The 18981-nt window shown below is 33.0% G+C and overlaps 4 protein-coding genes across 4 annotated transcripts; 2 read left to right on the top strand and 2 right to left on the bottom strand.

The window, feature by feature from the left end:
- The first annotated feature begins 7 nt into the window (after positions 1-7).
- Positions 8-2526, top strand: LOC106142543 (UDP-N-acetylglucosamine transferase subunit ALG14 homolog). The gene has a single exon (XM_013344338.2). The coding sequence runs from the start codon at positions 229-231 to the stop codon at positions 868-870; it is 642 nt and encodes a 213-aa protein (XP_013199792.1). The 5' UTR covers positions 8-228; the 3' UTR covers positions 871-2526.
- Positions 2527-2983: 457 nt separating this feature from the next.
- Positions 2984-5084, bottom strand: LOC106142541 (uncharacterized). Its single transcript, XM_013344336.2, has 2 exons — positions 4536-5084; positions 2984-3328 (listed from the first exon to the last, which is right to left on the bottom strand). The coding sequence occupies exons 1-2, from the start codon at positions 4869-4871 to the stop codon at positions 3059-3061; spliced, it is 606 nt and encodes a 201-aa protein (XP_013199790.1). The 5' UTR covers positions 4872-5084; the 3' UTR covers positions 2984-3058.
- An 858-nt stretch (positions 5085-5942) lies between these two features.
- Positions 5943-15769, top strand: LOC106142528 (uncharacterized). Its single transcript, XM_013344318.2, has 7 exons — positions 5943-6187; positions 6461-6609; positions 7358-7511; positions 9029-9613; positions 10157-10447; positions 11058-11163; positions 11413-15769. Exons 1-7 carry the CDS (start codon positions 6136-6138, stop codon positions 11570-11572), a joined length of 1497 nt encoding a protein of 498 aa, XP_013199772.1. The 5' UTR covers positions 5943-6135; the 3' UTR covers positions 11573-15769.
- A 1107-nt stretch (positions 15770-16876) lies between these two features.
- On the bottom strand, positions 16877-18292 carry LOC106142526 (cathepsin B). Its single transcript, XM_013344317.2, has one exon. It carries the CDS (start codon positions 18200-18202, stop codon positions 17189-17191), a length of 1014 nt encoding a protein of 337 aa, XP_013199771.1. The 5' UTR covers positions 18203-18292; the 3' UTR covers positions 16877-17188.
- Between the last annotated feature and the right edge of the window lie 689 nt (positions 18293-18981).

The following is an 18981-nucleotide window of genomic DNA, read 5'->3' as shown; positions in this document are numbered from 1 at the left end:
CATTGTTGACAACAAGGTTGACAGCTACCAGCATAATATAGGATAGGTTTCATTTTTCTTACTGAAAAAAGTTTATCGTATCAATTGTTGATAGATTCATGGGAAACAGTTCATACTTATGATTTCCATGCAAAGTACTTTGTGATTAGTGCCACAAAAAATCATACGCTTTCATGGGGTATTCATGTGCTACATAAAAAATTTCATTAAGTGAAGATAAATAAGAAAATGTCCATTTATGAAATCAGTATCCTGATATCTACTGTATTATGCCTAATTTTACTAAGAGTACTTTATGTACTATTAAAGATTTACACTACAAAGTGCGACTTACAAAGTTCCCATGATGGATTAAGAACTATCTTGTGCCTTGGTTCTGGAGGGCATACAACTGAATTGCTTAGACTAGTTAAAAGTTTAAACTGTAAGAAGTATAACCCACGACTTTATATCATAGCTAATAATGATAAAAGCAGTGAAGTGAAAATGCATTCGAGTGAGATCAGTCAGAAAGATTACTCTTTTACGAAAATTCCAAGAAGCAGGAATGTGAAACAGTCATATTCTTCTTCAGTGTTAAGCACACTTCATGCATTTACTCGGATTATTCCAATTGTGTATGGATTCAAACCAGACATTATATTTTGCAATGGTCCAGGAACCTGTGTGCCACTTTGTGTTGTGGCCTTTGTTTTGAGATGTTTATTCTTAATAGACTGCAGAATTGTATTTGTTGAAAGTGTTTGTCGGGTAAGGACATTATCGCTCACTGGAAAAATATTACAATTATTTGCAGATATATTTGTTGTACAATGGCCTCAACTAAGAAATGATTGTTTTAGAGCTAAATACTTTGGTAGATTAACATAGAATTTATGAATCATGTTATGATACATGTCAAAATAAAACACATTGTTAACTCAGAAAAATAATGTGTATAATTAATAATTCCAAGATTTCCTAGAGATCAGTACTGGTTTTCCTGGCTCTGAAGACTACAGATCAATTATATTATTGACTTCTCAAGTATAAATAACCAAATTTGACACATTCTGCTAGCCCTCAATGAAAAAGCAGATCAACACAGAGCGAGCAGCTAGCCACAGCTGAGTGGTAGCTTTCGCTGTGTGATAAGGTAAACATCAAATTGGCTAGTCTTATTTTAAGTAGTTTTAATAATTCTAAACAGATCTAAAACCTTGGACTTTTCTCCAATCATTTGAAATCTTAGTGATATAAGTTTCACTAAGATAGGTTCATTATATATTTACATGCTCTTAGATTATATAACCATTTGTGCCTATAACCTATATTACCAAAGAAAATAATCCCCTAACATTATTCTTGTAAAAGTAAAGGCACATGACTATAAAGGCAAATTATAAAGGCCTTCAATTGCTTATCCTTTGATATTGATATATTTAGACTTAAGGTATTTTCAGCAGTTTATATATTAAGATATAAAACAAGTATAACAAAATGAAAACAGTACCCTCTTGAAGTAGGTATTCAGTTGTAGCCAGGTATTTAAAAAAGTCTATAATATTTTTCATAAAATAAAAATATTATAGATTTTTTTTTAATTTATAAAAATACTTATAAAGTATTTAAAAATAAAAAATATACCTAATTTTGACATACCTTGTAAAATTTTAAAGATTCATTTCCATTTACATTTAAATAAGTCATAGTTGTATCTATAACTGTTTTCTGAATTTTCCTAAGCTTTACTCATTAAAAATAGTTAACAGCTCATGCCCTACCATAATTCATAGCAATTAAGCAAGATTTCGGTACTATATAATATTGACTATATAGACTGACAAAGCATTATTGTTTGGTATCATGTTGAAAGTGCAATTTCAGTAATTTATTCAGAAAACCATATATTAGTTCTCAGCCTTATATTTAAATAATATAGTTATCAAACATTATTCTAAGCATGTTGGCAACAGTTCATAACATACAATTTAAATGCATCAGTCTTCACAACAGTTTATTGCAAATCATGCCATCCATATAAGTTTTGAATTAAGCAGTATGAATATTTTGTGTTTTATTAAAAAAACACTAAGAACTAGTGGAGCACACAAAAGTTAGAAAACTAAATAATCTAAGTACTTATATAATGTGCAACATAAAAACGAATAAGCTAATGAAACATAGGTATCACTTCTAACAACCCAGATACTACAGTCAGTGTTTCATTAACTGACTTGCACTAGGAGTCTATTGGATGTGTAAATGCCATAATAAACTCATAATTGTTCTCTGTCTTGGCGCTATGGATGGAATTAAGTATAAATGATATATTGTTTTGCATGTTACATAAAAAAAAATAGAGCATTATAATATTTTTACACAGGTACAAATATTTCTCAAAAATTTATGCACAGTTAAGTAGATTGGGTAACAGTCATCAAAAATTGTCTCTAAAACAAATTAGCAGTTATTATGCCGACTACAACCAGCCCATTATAAAGATTGTTTCAATAGAACATTTTAAGAAATTTCTTTAAATGACAATTGCCGTGAAAAAGTTCAAGTTCCTATTTCATACTATATATCATTTTATTGCTTGCTGTGTTAAGTCAATTTAGTTCTAATTTAGTTTTGGTAGCTTCATGGGAAAATTTTAAATGTGTATAGACTGTATTTCTAACATAACTATACTGGTTGTAGTATTTAACCTCCTTCCATGGTAATTGTTTTAAAGCCAATAAAATTTAAGTACTTACAGATACTTCTATACATAAAAGTACATTGCTACATGCAATTTATGCGGTAGAAACATATACAACTTAATGATAATTTTAACACCCTACATAAAATCAACAATTATGAATTCAATCAAAAGGCTAGCCATATATCAATGATCAGGAAGTTCATCTTTGATTTTGGGTACATTTAGAAAAACTTATGAGAAAATAACAGCAATATAATTCAGGCACATCTGAGAATACAATATTAGTACCGACTTCATTGTTTCAATAAGTACAAAAGGAAGAATTGAGATTTTCTTACAGTGCTAGGTACACTCAGGTGTAGTCAGTAAGTTTCATGGTTTACTGTTGTCAATTTCAGACAAATGGTTACTTGTCTCTTGTTTAGAGCTTGCCTCATTTTGTCTGATGTGGGCTTTTTCATCGTGAATGAGGCACATTGCTTCATCATATGTAGGTGGCGGAGGTTCTGAGCTAGAAGGCTGGGGTTTACTTGTGGCTGCATTGGCTATAAGAGCGTCGTACGATGGGGGGAGGGTGGCACTGGAAGCTGTCCTTGGCACCTGGCCACTATATGCTTGTTCCGCCGGCATAGCAGCCATATCCTGCAATAAATATAAAGGTCAGTTATAAATGGTAAATCTATAGGTTTGATACTAAAACAAGCTAGAAATTGCTTATATTGGTTGCATTTGTCTGTAACTCTGGAGGACCCGGGTTTGAATCTCAGTCAGGATATCATGAGAAATAAACTTTTTCCGATTAGCCTGGGTCTTGGATGTTATAGTTATAGATGATATAGGTTATTATAAAAATTGTTGAGTTAGTATCTCATAACAGAAGTCACTAGTGTCCAGGCTATCTCAATCTGTGTAATTTGTCCTGTATATATACTTGTTTCTTGTTATTATTATTTCATGTTTAAATTTGCATAGGGTAACTAAAATGGTTCAAAAGTGTTGGTAAAGGTTTTATCAAATAAATCTTTTTTTAAGAAGTGAGTATTGAGTCAACATTTAATATGCTTGGTTAATAATAACTAGAGGCAAAAAGTATTCCTACTAGTGACTACAGTGCAACTAAAAGTATGGACTACCATTACCAACATAGAGATCTTACTAACATAGAGAAATATATGTATAGACAAAATAAAACACCTTTCCTGAAATTACTATGAGATACAGAAGTGAACCAAAGAAGTAAGTTATTATTAATTTTATCAATATTGGTGACTAGTTAGCAATCAAAATTATTTATGTGAATTAAATCAGAATGAATACAGGTGAGCATTGGTGGTCAAATTATAAAAGGCACAGGTTCAAGTACCATTTTGGCCATGTACCAACTATTTTGAAAGTTATGTAAATTATTTGAATAGAGTAACCAATGCTCTCATGGTGAGCGAAAAACATTGTAAGCAAACCTGCACATTTAGGCCACAATACAATCTAGGGTTTGTTCCGCTGCAAAAGTTATGGAGGTCAGATGGCAGTTGCTTTTGTGTATAAACCTGACCCACACAATCCAGGATCCATAATCAAAGGGAAATCCTGAGCTCCTCCCCAGAGTGGTGAGAGTTTGGTAATGGCAGAAGATGTTAATATTTAGTTTTGTAATAACTAGTTTTCCTAGGCCTCCAACACAGGTTTCCTGGGATGAACAGTAATAGCAAATTCAGGAAGTAGATAAAATTCATCATAAAACATCTAAAAGTCAAGGATACAGGTTGGTGTTATTTTTGGTGTAGGTTATTAGATCAAATTCTAAGCAATAAATAAATAAAATAAAAAATAAAAGTTCCATGTTACTCACTCTTATTAAAGCACGACGATGTAACAGCATCTGAATAACACTTTTTCTTCGTAAGTATAACATACTTTTCACTGCTACCATCATTCCAGAGCATATAAATATAGGCCCTACAAGCCACATGTGTCCCAAATTAGTAAGAATATAACCATCAGCACCTCCTAACGCCAATACTGTAATTACAGTACCGACAGAAAACAGAACCATCGAAAGTACAAAATACGAGTAACTCGTACAGTCACATCGCCCAAATCTTTGGTCCTCTTCAAAATCTAAGTCTCGTTGTCTTAGCCGATTAATACGTTGTCTAATAAAAGGGCTATCAAAAACGGTGGCCATTTTTTAAGATCTCACCAACAGTGATTTTTTGTAATACTAGAAGCACATGTTTTCAATGATTACTAATTTCTCAACATTGAAAGTGTAAATACGCTAGAATAGCAAATTTTTCCTAAGGATAAAGTTTTAGTTACTAATTATTTCTTTCATTCCACAAACACAAACGTAAGCAAGCAAAAACCAAACACGAACCACAAAAACGAATGGCTAATGACAGTGACAGACTAAGTACTAACTACAGTGAGGTAACACTCATTAATTCATGACAGTGACAGATCAGTAATAGCTTTTTTTTTCTTTAATTTTTTGGCTTTTTAGAGAAAAATAAAAACGGTTTTGGGCGTAATGAGAACTTACCCTATGTGCCAAAGTAACGATTTAAGAGTTTTGACAATTTATTCCCGATATAAATAAATATAAATATATACGGGACAAATTACACATTTAGCCTCGAAGTAAGTTCGAAACTTGTGTTACGAGATACTAACTCAATGATACTATATTTTATAATAAATACGTATATAGATAAACATCCAAGACCCAGGTCAATCAGAAAAAGTTCTTTTCTCATCATGCCCTGGCCGGGATTCGAACCCGGGACCTCCGGTGTCACAGATAAGCGTACAACCGCTGCGCCACAGAGGCCGTCTAATTTATTTTCTTTAGTTTATCGCGCCTCACGCGATTGAAACTCTCGTCTCCAAAACAAGCTATAAATGTATTATCTTTTCAGATACTTTCAACTTGACGGAGTTAGATAGATGTTTGTCATAAATGAAGAAAATTAGATACTAACATATATGAGACAGTCTTCCTTACATAATATTTATTTGGTGAATAAAGTTGACAAAATGGGACTATTACAATTTCTAAACTATACTAATAACAAATCTACCTAATTAAAAAAAGTAAAATTCCTAAATTTTACTTTTACTAAACCATTTAACTATAAAAATTATTTATTTATCCAGAGAAGCGAAAAAATTTTTCCTTTGTCTCTTTAGACATTATTTATTATTATCTGTGCCTTTATCTGTCATGTCATAGATCAATGTCATTTATTTAATGCCGTAAAATAATTTGTCAATCGTAAAATACTACTACAGAAAGAAAAGAAAATACGATTTTTTTATTTTGTGACGACGCAATATTTGATTTATTTTATAGAATATTTCGCTTTCGTTTACCATCGGTTTCTTTGTATAAATGAGCCGTTAAGACTTTTAACATTCCTATTTCTAATCAATCGTTTGTTTTTCGTTAAATGGATATGGCTGTTATTTTGCTTTTTTGTTTCGGTATCTTTTCCGATATAGGTAAGTGAATTAAACCATTTTATTACAAAATAAAATTATTCTTTTATTGTCGTGATTCACAAAATCATTTAATTTATGACATTTTTCATCTTAATAGCTTGCTATGCATATTTAAAGGATTTAGCATAGCTTTTGCTATCCCATGTATTCTTGCAAGGACACCTTATCGCAAGAATCATATTAATGCATCTTTTATGTCTAATTCTTTAAAATCGAAATCGAATCAAAATCAAAAATACCGATTTTGATCAGAAATTTTGATTAATTTTTCAGGTGTATCAGCTTATGAACTAATTCTTACTAATAGTGGTCCTGCCGTCCGTGGTAACAATGTAACCTTTACTGCAACAGTACAAGATTATAATGATGAAGTATTCAAATATGTTTTCTGGGATGACACAAAAAATCAAAACATTGGTGAGGTAGGTATACATAAATTTGACCTCTACCGATAGATACAAGACCTTTGCATGTTGCCTTTTGTTGCACAAAACAAGTCACAAGAAAGAATGTTTAAGTAAATTTATGTTTTCTGGGTTGCTGCTCAAATTGTTTGCACATGACATACTTCCTGACTCAGACCTAATAAGCTGGCCAAATTTAAGGTACTATAGATTTAATATAAATTTAATTGGTGCCATTGAAAACATTATAGTTCTTGGTTTTCTTGTTATAATGTGTCTTAAAAGTGATCAGCTTAGTTTGTTATGTACCTTGTGTCCATAGGAACCCTATTTTGAATGTAGGTTCCTCACTCTGTTCTACCTTACCTTAAAAGATTGGTTGACAAGCAACACTCAGCAGTATGAAAAAAACAATTATTAATTGATATGAGGCTTCAGTGGGGTTTGCCCCTTACGAGAGAAACAAGTCAAATATCATTTTTTTGTTATTTATTTCTTGTCTGTGGTTACCCGCAATTTAAAACTTCCACCACCACTTCATATCTTTCCCATAGTTATTCTTAACGGTAACTAAGAACACCTAATAAACTTGGGATTCTTCTTATAGGCTGATGGGTTAGCAACCTGTCACTATTTGAATCTCAATTCCATCTTAAGCCAAACAGTTGAATGAGGCCTTTTGGTCTTTTCGAGACTTTTAGGCTCTGTTGTCCCCGCAAGGGATGTAGACTTGACACAATACATTCTTTTTATTACAAAATTTTAGATGATACTAACTGCTGGTGTGGCTAACTGGACTCAAGAGTATCCCAAAAGTCTATATGCAGCTGGAGAGTACACTGCCACAGTGCAGATAAGAAAAAAATTCTTTGTAACTTGGTACCTCGTTGGTACTGTCTCTTGCAAATTTAAATTAACAGGTAAGTTCTATAAATTCTATTATAAAGCCTACCAGCTGAACATGGCCTATTAGTCCTTTATCAAGACTTGCATTTCAAATATTAACTATTTATAGGAATTCACCTGCAAAATGCGTGGCTATGTTTCTTCCCAGGTTTTGAACTACTTCCATTTCATAAAAAAATTGTCAAGTGTTTGTATTTCTGGTGAAAATTTTAGTACACAGACAGCTTTTATAATAAATTGGTTATTGGTTATTAATTAATAATAACATTATGACAATGCATATTATCCTACTACTATTATAAAGGCGAAAGTTTGTATGGATGTTTGTTACTCTTTCACGCAAAAACTACTGAACCGATTACCATGAAATTTGGTATGTAGGTAGCTGAAGACCCAGAATAACACATAGGCTACTTTTTATCCCAGAGTTCCCGCGGGATTGATAGGGTTTCCATGCGGACGAAGTCGCGGGCGGCCTCTAGTGGGTCATATAGGTACATGGTGTAATGTGCTTACCTTGTAAACAGAGAGACAAACCTTACTACATCACATATTTCTACTCTACAACAATTTTATGTCTGGTCCTGTGCCATTAAGTATCTCAATATTTCACATCAATTTTATCATCTATTATACATATCTAAGACAGTAAAACTTTAGTGGTCTGTTCATATAATATTTTTCCAAAAAACTGATAGCTACTGATTAAAGAAGAGTAAAATAAAACAAAAACTCAAGTTTTGGAATTTTTGTCTGTGTATTTGGTACTTTGTACTACTAAACGGAATTGGTTTTTTTACTGGTGGATACTGAAGGGTTGTCAAAACTTTGTTCTAACAATATTGGTTATGGAAAAAATAATTTATGGTCAATTGAAAATTTACTTCAGGCATTGCTTAAAAACTTTTAAATTGAGTTGAATGTGGTTCACATAAACATATTAAATTTAGTTATACCTAGAATTTTTACTCTGTTTTGGTTATATAAAATTGGCACAGGAATTGGATATTATTGTACTTTAACTAAAGACTAGCATTTTTAGATGTAGCCTACTTTAGGCAAAAATCTGGGGTCTGTCTACTGCATAAAATGTATATTTGCTCATTTTGAATTAAATTGTAGCGAGAGCGATTATTCAGCTCAATCACCACAAAGAGAAAATCTTCAGACTAGGTGTTATGCCTGGGAAATCACGTCTCCCATGATGTTGTGTTGGAGGTTGTGTATATGCTCTGATCTGTGAAATTTTCGCTTGCGTGATTTAGACTTTTTCGCTGTTTTTGACCGATAGTGTTGTGTGATTGGTTGTTGTGACTTGTGGGGAAGAGATGTCGCCACAATATCTTGGTTATTTTTGGTATTATTTCTCGTCTGTAAAGGAAATAGTGTGTTATATCCTGTTGACTCATTATTTTGACATAGCTGTAATTGTTGATATAATTACTATAGCATATTATTTACATTAAGTACTTTTTTTTCTAAATATTTACTATGAATAGGTTTATAGTAATTTTAATAATTTATTTTCCAGATACATTAAACGGCAAGATGGTATTGAGTCAAGACCACGAAGATAGACCAAACAATTTTGTAAAAGTGAATAGACCTGTTACACACACTATAAAACTGTTAGACAGTGAACTGGAATTTCTAAAAAACAATGCTTCAACCGTCGCTACATACTGGTTCGTTGATTGCGCTTACAAGATGATGACAACAGATTTATCTTTTCAATATACATACACTGATTTAATGGGGGATCATAACATTGAAGCTATAGTGGCGGCGAATAATCAGCCACTGCCACCAATTACTACTACTACTACTACAACGACGACAACAACAACAACTACTACTACGACGACAACGACAACCACTACAACAACAACTACAACGCCTAAACCTACACCATCTCCAGCACCAGAAAATAAAACCAGTGTAACAGATAATACTACATCCGCGTCAATCCATAGCCTTGCAAAACGAAGTGCCTCGCTGAAAACAAGAAATATCACTTCTTTAATCAAAGACTCAATCTGTAATAATAGTTTGTCTTATCTGCCAACAAGTGACGATTATACTATTGGACATTATAAGGAAACTATTAGTGTAAGAGGTAAGAAAATTCGTTATAATTTCACATGTGCAAGTAATTTTTGCCTAGTATATTTTCTGCAGTGTGGTTACTGGGACTTTAGAATAGGACCACTCATTATCTTTCCATGGATGTCGTAAGAGGCAACTAAGGAAAAGGCAAATAAACTTGGGATTTTACTTGTAGGGATGGGCTGGCAACCTGTCACTGTTTGAATCTCAATTTCATCATTAAGTCATATAGTTTCAGTCTTGAAAAGACTGTTGTTGTTCAAGGCTGTCAACCCCGCAAGGGAAATATACGTGAATATATATATGTATGTATATTTTAAGCCATGGCAGTCACAGATGCTCTGTTGACCGCTTGTAATGGTATTACATAATTTCTGCACTGTATCTCCAGAATAGTAATGTGATTGTCATCTCGAGTTATTTTCATTTGTTGAAATCTCTTGAATTATGGTATTGCGGGTGCCATCATCCTTTTTACATTAACTGAATGAATATTCTATATGTTTCATTTTCAATAGTTCTTTTGTTGATACTTATTACTTAAAATTTTCAGAACCTATAACTACAATCAACATCACTGGACTGAATTGGCTCCAACACGGAGAGCTGATGAACCTCCAAGTTAAATACTCTGGCACACCTCCGTTCAACTATTGCGTTCAGTATAAGCTCGGTGAATACAATGTGACGAACAATGAGACATGCTCTTCTTTACTAAATACCGACTCCAATGGATTCACACTGATACACTATTTCCCTGAAGGTGATCAGCATACGGTGGTCGTTATAATAGAAAACGTTGTTGGTAAAAGTGTGTCGCGAGCTACTATTAATATTTATAAAGGTAAATATTTCTGTATAGTGATTTTATTATGACATAATTTCACAGTTAATTTTCACAAGTTTTTCTTGAACATATGATAGGCTTGCTGATATATGTAAAGATATTTATTATTTATAATTATTCATAAAATAAAACCGCAGGATAGCTTGGACATGATTGCCATGTATTTTTATGATGCGCGCGTATGGGACGCCGCAGATATATCGTTCTTAAACTAAAACAAGAAGGAGTTTGTGTAATATGATCTCAAATTTTTTTGAACATATTTATGATACACTTGTAGTAGCAAATAAGTGATTCAATACATGCTGTGATAAATTTATCTTGGATATTTTTTATGTAATGATTTAATAATAGTAAATTTCTCGTGCTTTTGTTTTATACCCATAGAGAGGAGAAATTTCTGTTGGAAAAAACTACACAGCAGATGACAGACTGTTATTAAATTAATCAAAGATTATTTCCTATCTATTCAACTGTAGAACTTTTCAAGGTCTTAATAAATTGTCCTCTAAGATGTCATTTATCAAAAAAGTATGGTATCCTGTAAAGCACGTGCGTTTTCTGTGACTCATTCTTTATTTAAAGTTTTTTTTTCTTTTTATTTTAGCCGTGGTGCAGGCGCAGTTGTCTGTTATCGTGGTGCCGGTGGCGTTCTGTTTGTTGGCTGTTATATTGGTGGTGTTTGGCATTGCCTACTACCAACATCGTTCAAGGTTTGTTCAAAGCTCTAAATCGTGAAAGCTTTTCATAATGTGATAAGGTTCGGAAAAGTTCTTGTGGTAATACAGATAACTGATAACACGTGTTATATTGTACAAGCTCTTTTTAGAAATTTTTGAGACACTATACTCAAATTTTTAGTGTGCTTAGGTTCCTTACTACAAAATTTACAGTAAGAAATAGGTCCTTTGTTACTCTTCAAAAAACCGTACATCCGAAATAATGGCGTCTATTATCCACAGGTATACAATTGAAGTGGCCGATTTCGATTTCGGCCAAGCAAATCTGGACTACAAGACGTTCACCGAGCGACTCCGGGATAGTTTCCGGAACGCGTTCAACTTCAGGCAACACGAGGATCTAGACGCGTTAGTCAGTAATACCAGATATGATTCCATGTAATAGGTATCGAATCGAGTATGTTTAAAACCGCGTTCGCAATGGGCAGATGAAAAAGTTCCGCAACAGGGTCATCTAAAGCAGTAGATCGTGTTTGAAATTTTCCAAAACATCCGTTTTGGAAAATTTCAACGCGTACACTTGAGAGCTAACTAATGTGCGTGCCAATCTTATTCTTCGCTGACTCGGTGTGTACGCGGCTTAAGGAATGACACGAAATGTTGAAAAGGTGTAGTGTTGCCGAAATAGAATGTATCGTACAGAACGAATTAAGAGGAATAGCAACCTTAAAAACGTATGCAACAGACATGATGTTGCATTATTCGCAAAAAAAAGCAGTCTGTTGATGGATTCAGCGGCAACCAGTATTACTATCTGTCATGTGAAAGGGCGTAAGTGTAAACTCAAACTAAATGAAGCGCGTGACTTCTTAAAAACGTCAAGTAAAGAAAACCAAATGTACATTCAAACTTTAGTCTATATTCAAATGAGATAGAGTGAAATTTTGTAGACTTTTATTAACTTCTGATATTTTTTCAAAGAGGTTTGGGCTTAATTTTCATTGTTTTTAAATGCATGTAACCCAAGCATTAGCTACTTGAATTCAACGCAGAAACTTACATCTGTCCATCAAATAAAATCTGGAATGATAAAGAACATGCAATCATTCCATTATTGTATTTACCTACGTGTAATTTTGTATGTTCCTTTTGATGAATCTAGCTGTTTTGTAGCGTTTAGTCTATGGCGTTTAGAAAAGAGTAAAGGCCTGAATTGAAATACATACTTCGGAACATTGCTTGTAATCACAAATGTAGGAAAAGAAATATATTCTATAACGCGAAAATGAAATACGCAAAATGCCAAACCCCAATGTGTGTAGGCACCTTTATTCGTGCTTTAAAACACCGATATTTAAGACAACATTATTATATTTAAAATTAATTCATTTATTGTTTTAGTGCTAAATTATATGACTATTACCTACAGACTGATGGACTATTTATTCATATTATTTTTTTATATTGTAATTAGTTACTAATAATGCTTTGATGGGTGTTTTCTTCGGCGGTCTGTTGCTAATCAAAAATTTGCTAGCAGGTTAGGTTATTTTTTGTTTCAATCTAATATCCAAGTTGGCCAGAGGCAAAATATTTAAGAATAAGAGATTGATTTAATTGAGAATTATTGTGATATGATTTATTTCAAATCGATAAGATATTTTTCTATTTACATACGAAAAATATCTTGTTTGGTAATAGTTATAAAAAATGTAATCATTAAAATACGCCAGTTATTTCTTTTCTACGGCTTGGTATAACAATTTAATCGGGAATACTTAATATTAACTTCCATTTTTAATTAAATGTAGGTTATAAACCAGTGTATTTTTTTTTGTATTTCGTTAATGTCAGGTATAAGTTGGCAAAAAATTAATTAAGAGGAATTGGAATTAACTTTTTCGGAGTGCGCAGTGCGCCTATCACCATGAATCAGAGCGAATGACAAGTAATTCTTCGTACTTAGTTAAAGTCTTGCCAACCTGTAATTGACACAACCAAATTGTATATTTGTTGGTTTCAGTATGGATCGGAAATCCAAATGGCAAGTCATGTTTTGTGATATATTAGGATTAATTATTATTATTAATTTAGACTTACAATATAAAAACGGTAAAAATAAAGTATTATTGTATATTTTGTTCATACTGTATTATACAATACTTACAACGTTACTAGTTACTTACGTTTTTAAAGATTATATGACATTTATCCAGTTAAGATTTGAGACAATACAATTTTCGTAATGTATTTTTTTTGTTTTTCTTTAATAATACGTATTGTCCTCTGTTACTGCTTCATCTAAATAATCTTATATGAGATAGTCATTATCAAGCAAAGAGAATTATGGGTAAGGCCGTAGATTTTGCCACTTAGTAACATAGAGTAACATAGATACTTCTATGTTATGGTAACGTATAAGTAACACGAAAGTAACGAGTAAAGAGTGTAAGGTCGAATTCAGAAGTACTGCCTCTTTTTTTTATTAGTTTTTTTTTTCAAATTTCATAATATTTTCGTAAAGTACTGAAAATTATACTAACGTACGATTGTAATGGCAAGCACAATTCCATAGGAATTGGAGAAGCAAATGTATTCTGAGAAACACAAACGAAGTTAATGCAATGTTCCAAAACAAAATGTATGTACGGGCGTACGGGCCAGGGTATCTATTAACCTTATGTAAGAACTAAGCATATAAATGAAATGAAGCGGTGGTGGTCTAGTGGTTAAGACGTCCGCCTGGTGATCAAAATGTCCCGGGTTCGAATCCTACTCGAGCCACATGAGTTTGTATGCTAATCTGACTTACGTTTAGTACTTTTCATGACCACCACTTGCTTCCGGTGAAGGAAAACATCGTGAGGAAGTCACATTAGTCGATTATTTATCAGTTAGTGAGTGAAATGGAGAAGGCAATGGCAAACCACTCTATTAATATTGCCAAGAAAGTCGTTGTGTGTGTTTCATTGAAATCCATATAATGATCACGACTTCTCAGCCATGAGGAATACGACTAAGAAAAAGAAGAAGCAAATAAAAAACAATGAAATCTTCTAAAATGTCTATTCATTAAATAGGTACTTAAAACACAATGTGTACTAATTAATCAATTAAATCACAAAAAAGGAACTAGGTAACCACTTTTACTTATGTCAACTAACAAATGATTTAAAATATTTAAATAAAAAATACAGTATCTTCATCATTTTGCAGATAATATTCTTTTGAATCTGTCTCTAACTGAATCAAATTTATCTTTTTTACTATAGAAATTGTGGTCACAGAATCAAGATCTAACTTTCTTTGCACTAAGAATTTTACAGAATTATTTGAAATCTTAACATTTAAAAAAAAAATTATTTTGTAATATGTTTCGTCATTTTTAAATTCTATGATCTCAACAAATCCAATATAATACTTCCACGTTTTTCTTTCAAATTATCTAACCATAACGAATCTTTTATGTTGAAACTTAAATAATTCCCTTCATTTTCATTATTCTCTCTAACCGTGCTGCCAAGTTCTTCATCGTTCTGCTCGCTTCCTTCTATAAAAAACACATTTTATAAATTGGATTTCAAAATTCATCTTGCACTTTTAATGATTAAAATAATAATAATATTTTGTTTTCCTAAGCCATTAACTACAGGAAATACTTATTTAATATATGAAATTAAATGAGTCGTAGCCTATTGCACGAGTCTATGTACGAATCCTTACAACACTTAAACGTTACGTAACATACAATCAATGTTACCGATAACATAGCAGTAACCTAGAAGTAACGCAGAAGCAAGATTTTTTTGGTTATAATTTACCATAACTCGATCATTCGAGCTAAATTTAAAACAAAACACGGCTCCTGCATAACTTATTCACTAAATAATACTTTCACATGAAAATAGGAGTAATAAACCAATTCTTTACCTTTGAAATCGAATAAATCCCGAATGACGACACACACCTGCACTCACTTTTTGTCAAACCCACCACAGTAAACAAAATGGTTTTTTTTTTTCTTTTTGTCCATGGACACTTAAGTGTTGCCAGTATCGATACAAAATATTACCAAAATGTTTTACCTTAATTAGAGGTGAAATTGTGGTAACATACAAAATTGTAACATATAAGCAAAAATACGGGGACAAACATTTAAATTGCGATAAAAAAATTAAATCTACTTATTTTAAATAATCTCATATTATTAATTGGCTGCTTAGTTTTGCGTTCTGTAGGTTAAGTTCTTGTAAACTTGACATTCAATAAATATACTACGAGTTTTGTAGTTCTCTAGTATTTGGATGATAAAAAAGACAACGCGATTTTTGCAAAATTTGGAGGACTGGCCAAGTTGAACACACTCTAGAAGTTAAAGTATTGAAGTGTTTGAACTTTTGAAATTAAATTATGTAGAGATAAGAGCTACAAAATATATTATGAGTACCTTAGTAACAAATTACTAGCATTAGTCTTTTATATATGCAGTCAAAATGTGGGACATATTTTTTTTTCAAATAGTGGCAAAATTTACGGCCTTACCCTATATATTATTTAAAAAAACGTGTACAGTATTGTATAATTGTAGAATGAATCAAATTAATAAATGTAGTTACAATAAAAATGTTACACAATTTTATTTGAATTTATTTTTTTATATACATATATAATTAAAGTACGTAAGATAAATTTTTAATGAGAAAACGGGAATCCACAGAATGGACAATTTATCACCGAATTGGAACATTGGTTTAGAACCTAAAAATATATCCACATGTAGGTATTATAATTATTATTGTTTTTTTTAATTATGTTATGCTTTGGATGTCCTGTTTGTTTTGATAAAACCATCTGTTTTTATTGTTTATCGGAAACACCAGTTATGCAGATAAATACGTGTTATTATCAAATGACCTCTCTCTGACATAAAATGTATTCCATTTTTGCTAGTCATGCGATTTTGTACAATGCCTTTTCTTCTTTGTCCTAACGTTTCCCACTCTTTACGTGGTACTATAAAAAACTAAAAGAATTGAAATCTAGGGCAGGCCGAATTATTTGCTCGAGATTTTACTTGAGTTATTAAAATCGTGCCCTGGGTTGTTAGTATCCTCTAATTGATCATGTCACTCACCACCACACAAGATAATCAGCTTAGTATATCCCACTTTCAAAGTTTCTCAAAAAAAAACCCATGTAAGCCAAACATGTGTCGCATTCCATTAAATGTAAACTCGTTAAGCTCGGTCTAGGCTTTTTAGGGTAGGGTGGGGTAAGTCTCCCGAAATACACGACGACCTTTTTTAAATGCCTGTTTGGGACTCTAACGAACGCTCTGTGGCTTCCTAAAGCCGTGGAATATATAAGGAATGATACAAATAAACAGACAGAAATGACAATTAATAATATAGGAACTTAATGATTAGCGACTATGAGTGAGTTCCTATATTATTAATTGTAATTTCTATCTGTTTATATAAAACTTCTTAACAGTAAGTCTAACGGTATTAATTATTTACTTTTTGTTATTAAATATTTATAAAGAGTGCCTTTGAAGAAAGTTAGGTACATTATGTGGGGTAAGTTTGATAGATACTTTGGTTTGATTTGAGAGAAATGTGTGAACCTTAATATAGTGAAGTGACCAACATAAAAAAGGTAGATTAAGATGATGTGGTTAGGACATGTTAAGAGAGTGGATATAACATATAGTCATATTGACGAAAGGTAGTAAGATAACGCAAAATAGTTGGACAGGGGTGAACTCGACATCATTTATTAAACATTATATTGCGGATGACCTAAAATAGACATATTTTATTGTTATTGAGAGCGTTGTTGTCGACAATTCAGAGATATTTGCATAGTAACAAATGAATATCCATAGTAAAGAAAGAAAACAATATACTTATTAACTATCAATTTATTGTTACTTAAACAGTACATTAACATAACTAATTAATGTTAGCTTATTTGGCATGAAAGTAAATACATTAATTAAACTGAGCCAAAACCTGATAACAACTATTATGTATGTACATACATATTGTGATGTCCATTAATTAGATAATAATGGTTCCCCGGCTACTATAGAACTTTCGATACCGCAGTGATCTTCACCTCGGAGTATCTTGAAGAATCCATTATCACCCCAGTCAGAGTTCCAGGAGTTTGCTATTAACCAATATTTGACTCCGTTTTCTTCTCCCCAGCCAAGTATCTTGATAGCGTGTCCTCCTAGAGCGTCTCCTTGTACGTGCTTGTAAACACCACTCTTGTACAGCAACAGATCTGAGTAAACCGTAAACGCACCTTCGACAGGACCATTCGTAAACAATTCAGCTCTGATATGATCTTCTCCGCCTCTCACTGAGAAAACGTGTTTACCGTAATGTTTGTCCTTTTTGTACTGAACATTGTAACTAGCTTCGCAAGTCCGTAAACATTTCGGCGTTTTGGTGTCACCACTGCATGGCATACGATTGCCAGGTACGTGATGTTCGCACGGTGGAATTTCGTATGGTTTGCAACCTTGAGTCGAATTGTAGCTACCTCCTGATACTAAACCGAAATGTTTCCAATATTCCCATGCGAGAGTTGGCATGCCACCGTTGCAGCCGAGACCACAGATCGGGCAGCAACTTAGAAGATCCTCAGCGGAGTAATGGAAATGTTGTGTGCCGTTTGAGTATGTGCAAACGCGATCGGTCATTGCCTCTACCGCGCCGAAGGCCCAGCAGCTTCCGCAAGAGCCCTGGTCTCTTATTTCGTTCAAAGTAGGACAGTTTGGCCACTTATCTCTCGGGTCGAAGTTCTCGGGAAGCGAAGCTATTACGTCGGCATCATGTATCTTGTTGGGTAGTTTCTCAAAGTGGGGATCCGCAAGTACGCCCACGAGTTTCTTTAGATGTTTAGTAGGCGTATTTACCGGGAAGTTGCGGCCGGCTTTCCATAAGTTTTGTCTCGAGTTAATCTGATCAATGAAGTCGTCGGAGAGAGCGTTGGGTAAATCGACGGCCGACACCGACAAAACACAAAGAAGCGATATGAACGTTGCGCGATAAGGAGCCATTTTGCTCCTGTGTTAATACGAGTATGATAGAGACTATACGAGTAGCGGACACGAGCGTGGCGTGTCGACTGACAGACGATCTCGTCTCGGCCCACTCTTTCCCCGTACCTACATACATACGTGCTTGGTTATCGTTTGTTATGCTATGTGTTTACTGGTCATTCAGTCTAATAATTCTGCATGTTTAACCTAGGGATGTCAACATTTACCAGGAACAAAGACATGAATGAAAAAGGTTTCATTTGAAATATGTACTTAACGGCGTACGCTAAGTAGGATTTATTTTCATTCCGCATAGTAAAATTTATAATTAAGCATTATCAATACGTATAATAAAACAGTAAAAAAAATTTGTCTGTAGGTACATTGAGTATATTTTTAAAAAAATAATTTAAAACGATGAAGAAATAGTAACCGAGCATGAATTTGAAAAAAAAGTCTGTCCGTAGTTTGTTTGTACACGCTAATCTCCGAAACTACTGAACAGATTTGAATGAATTTATGTTGTATAGCTCTTATGCCTGGCCAACATATAGGGTATAATTTATTATTCGGTATCTGGAACAGGTGAACCATAAGAACTCCGCTAAAATAAAGGAAATATCGAAATGACGTCTTAACAAAATATGTTCAACCTGATGAGCATTTTCTTTTGCCGAAAAAAAATGGAAGATCTGGATCATGTGATGTAGAAGCCAAAGGGACCAGCTACTCTGTAATATGTACGGAAATATGAGAAAGAACCTTAACCTTCGTATTTCCAATAACACGCAAACGGA

This window comes from Amyelois transitella, chromosome 12 (assembly GCF_032362555.1).
Source record: "Amyelois transitella isolate CPQ chromosome 12, ilAmyTran1.1, whole genome shotgun sequence".
NCBI lineage: Eukaryota > Metazoa > Arthropoda > Insecta > Lepidoptera > Pyralidae > Amyelois > Amyelois transitella.
Note: the sequence above shows the minus strand (reverse complement) of the source record. Positions and strands in the feature narration are given on the sequence as shown.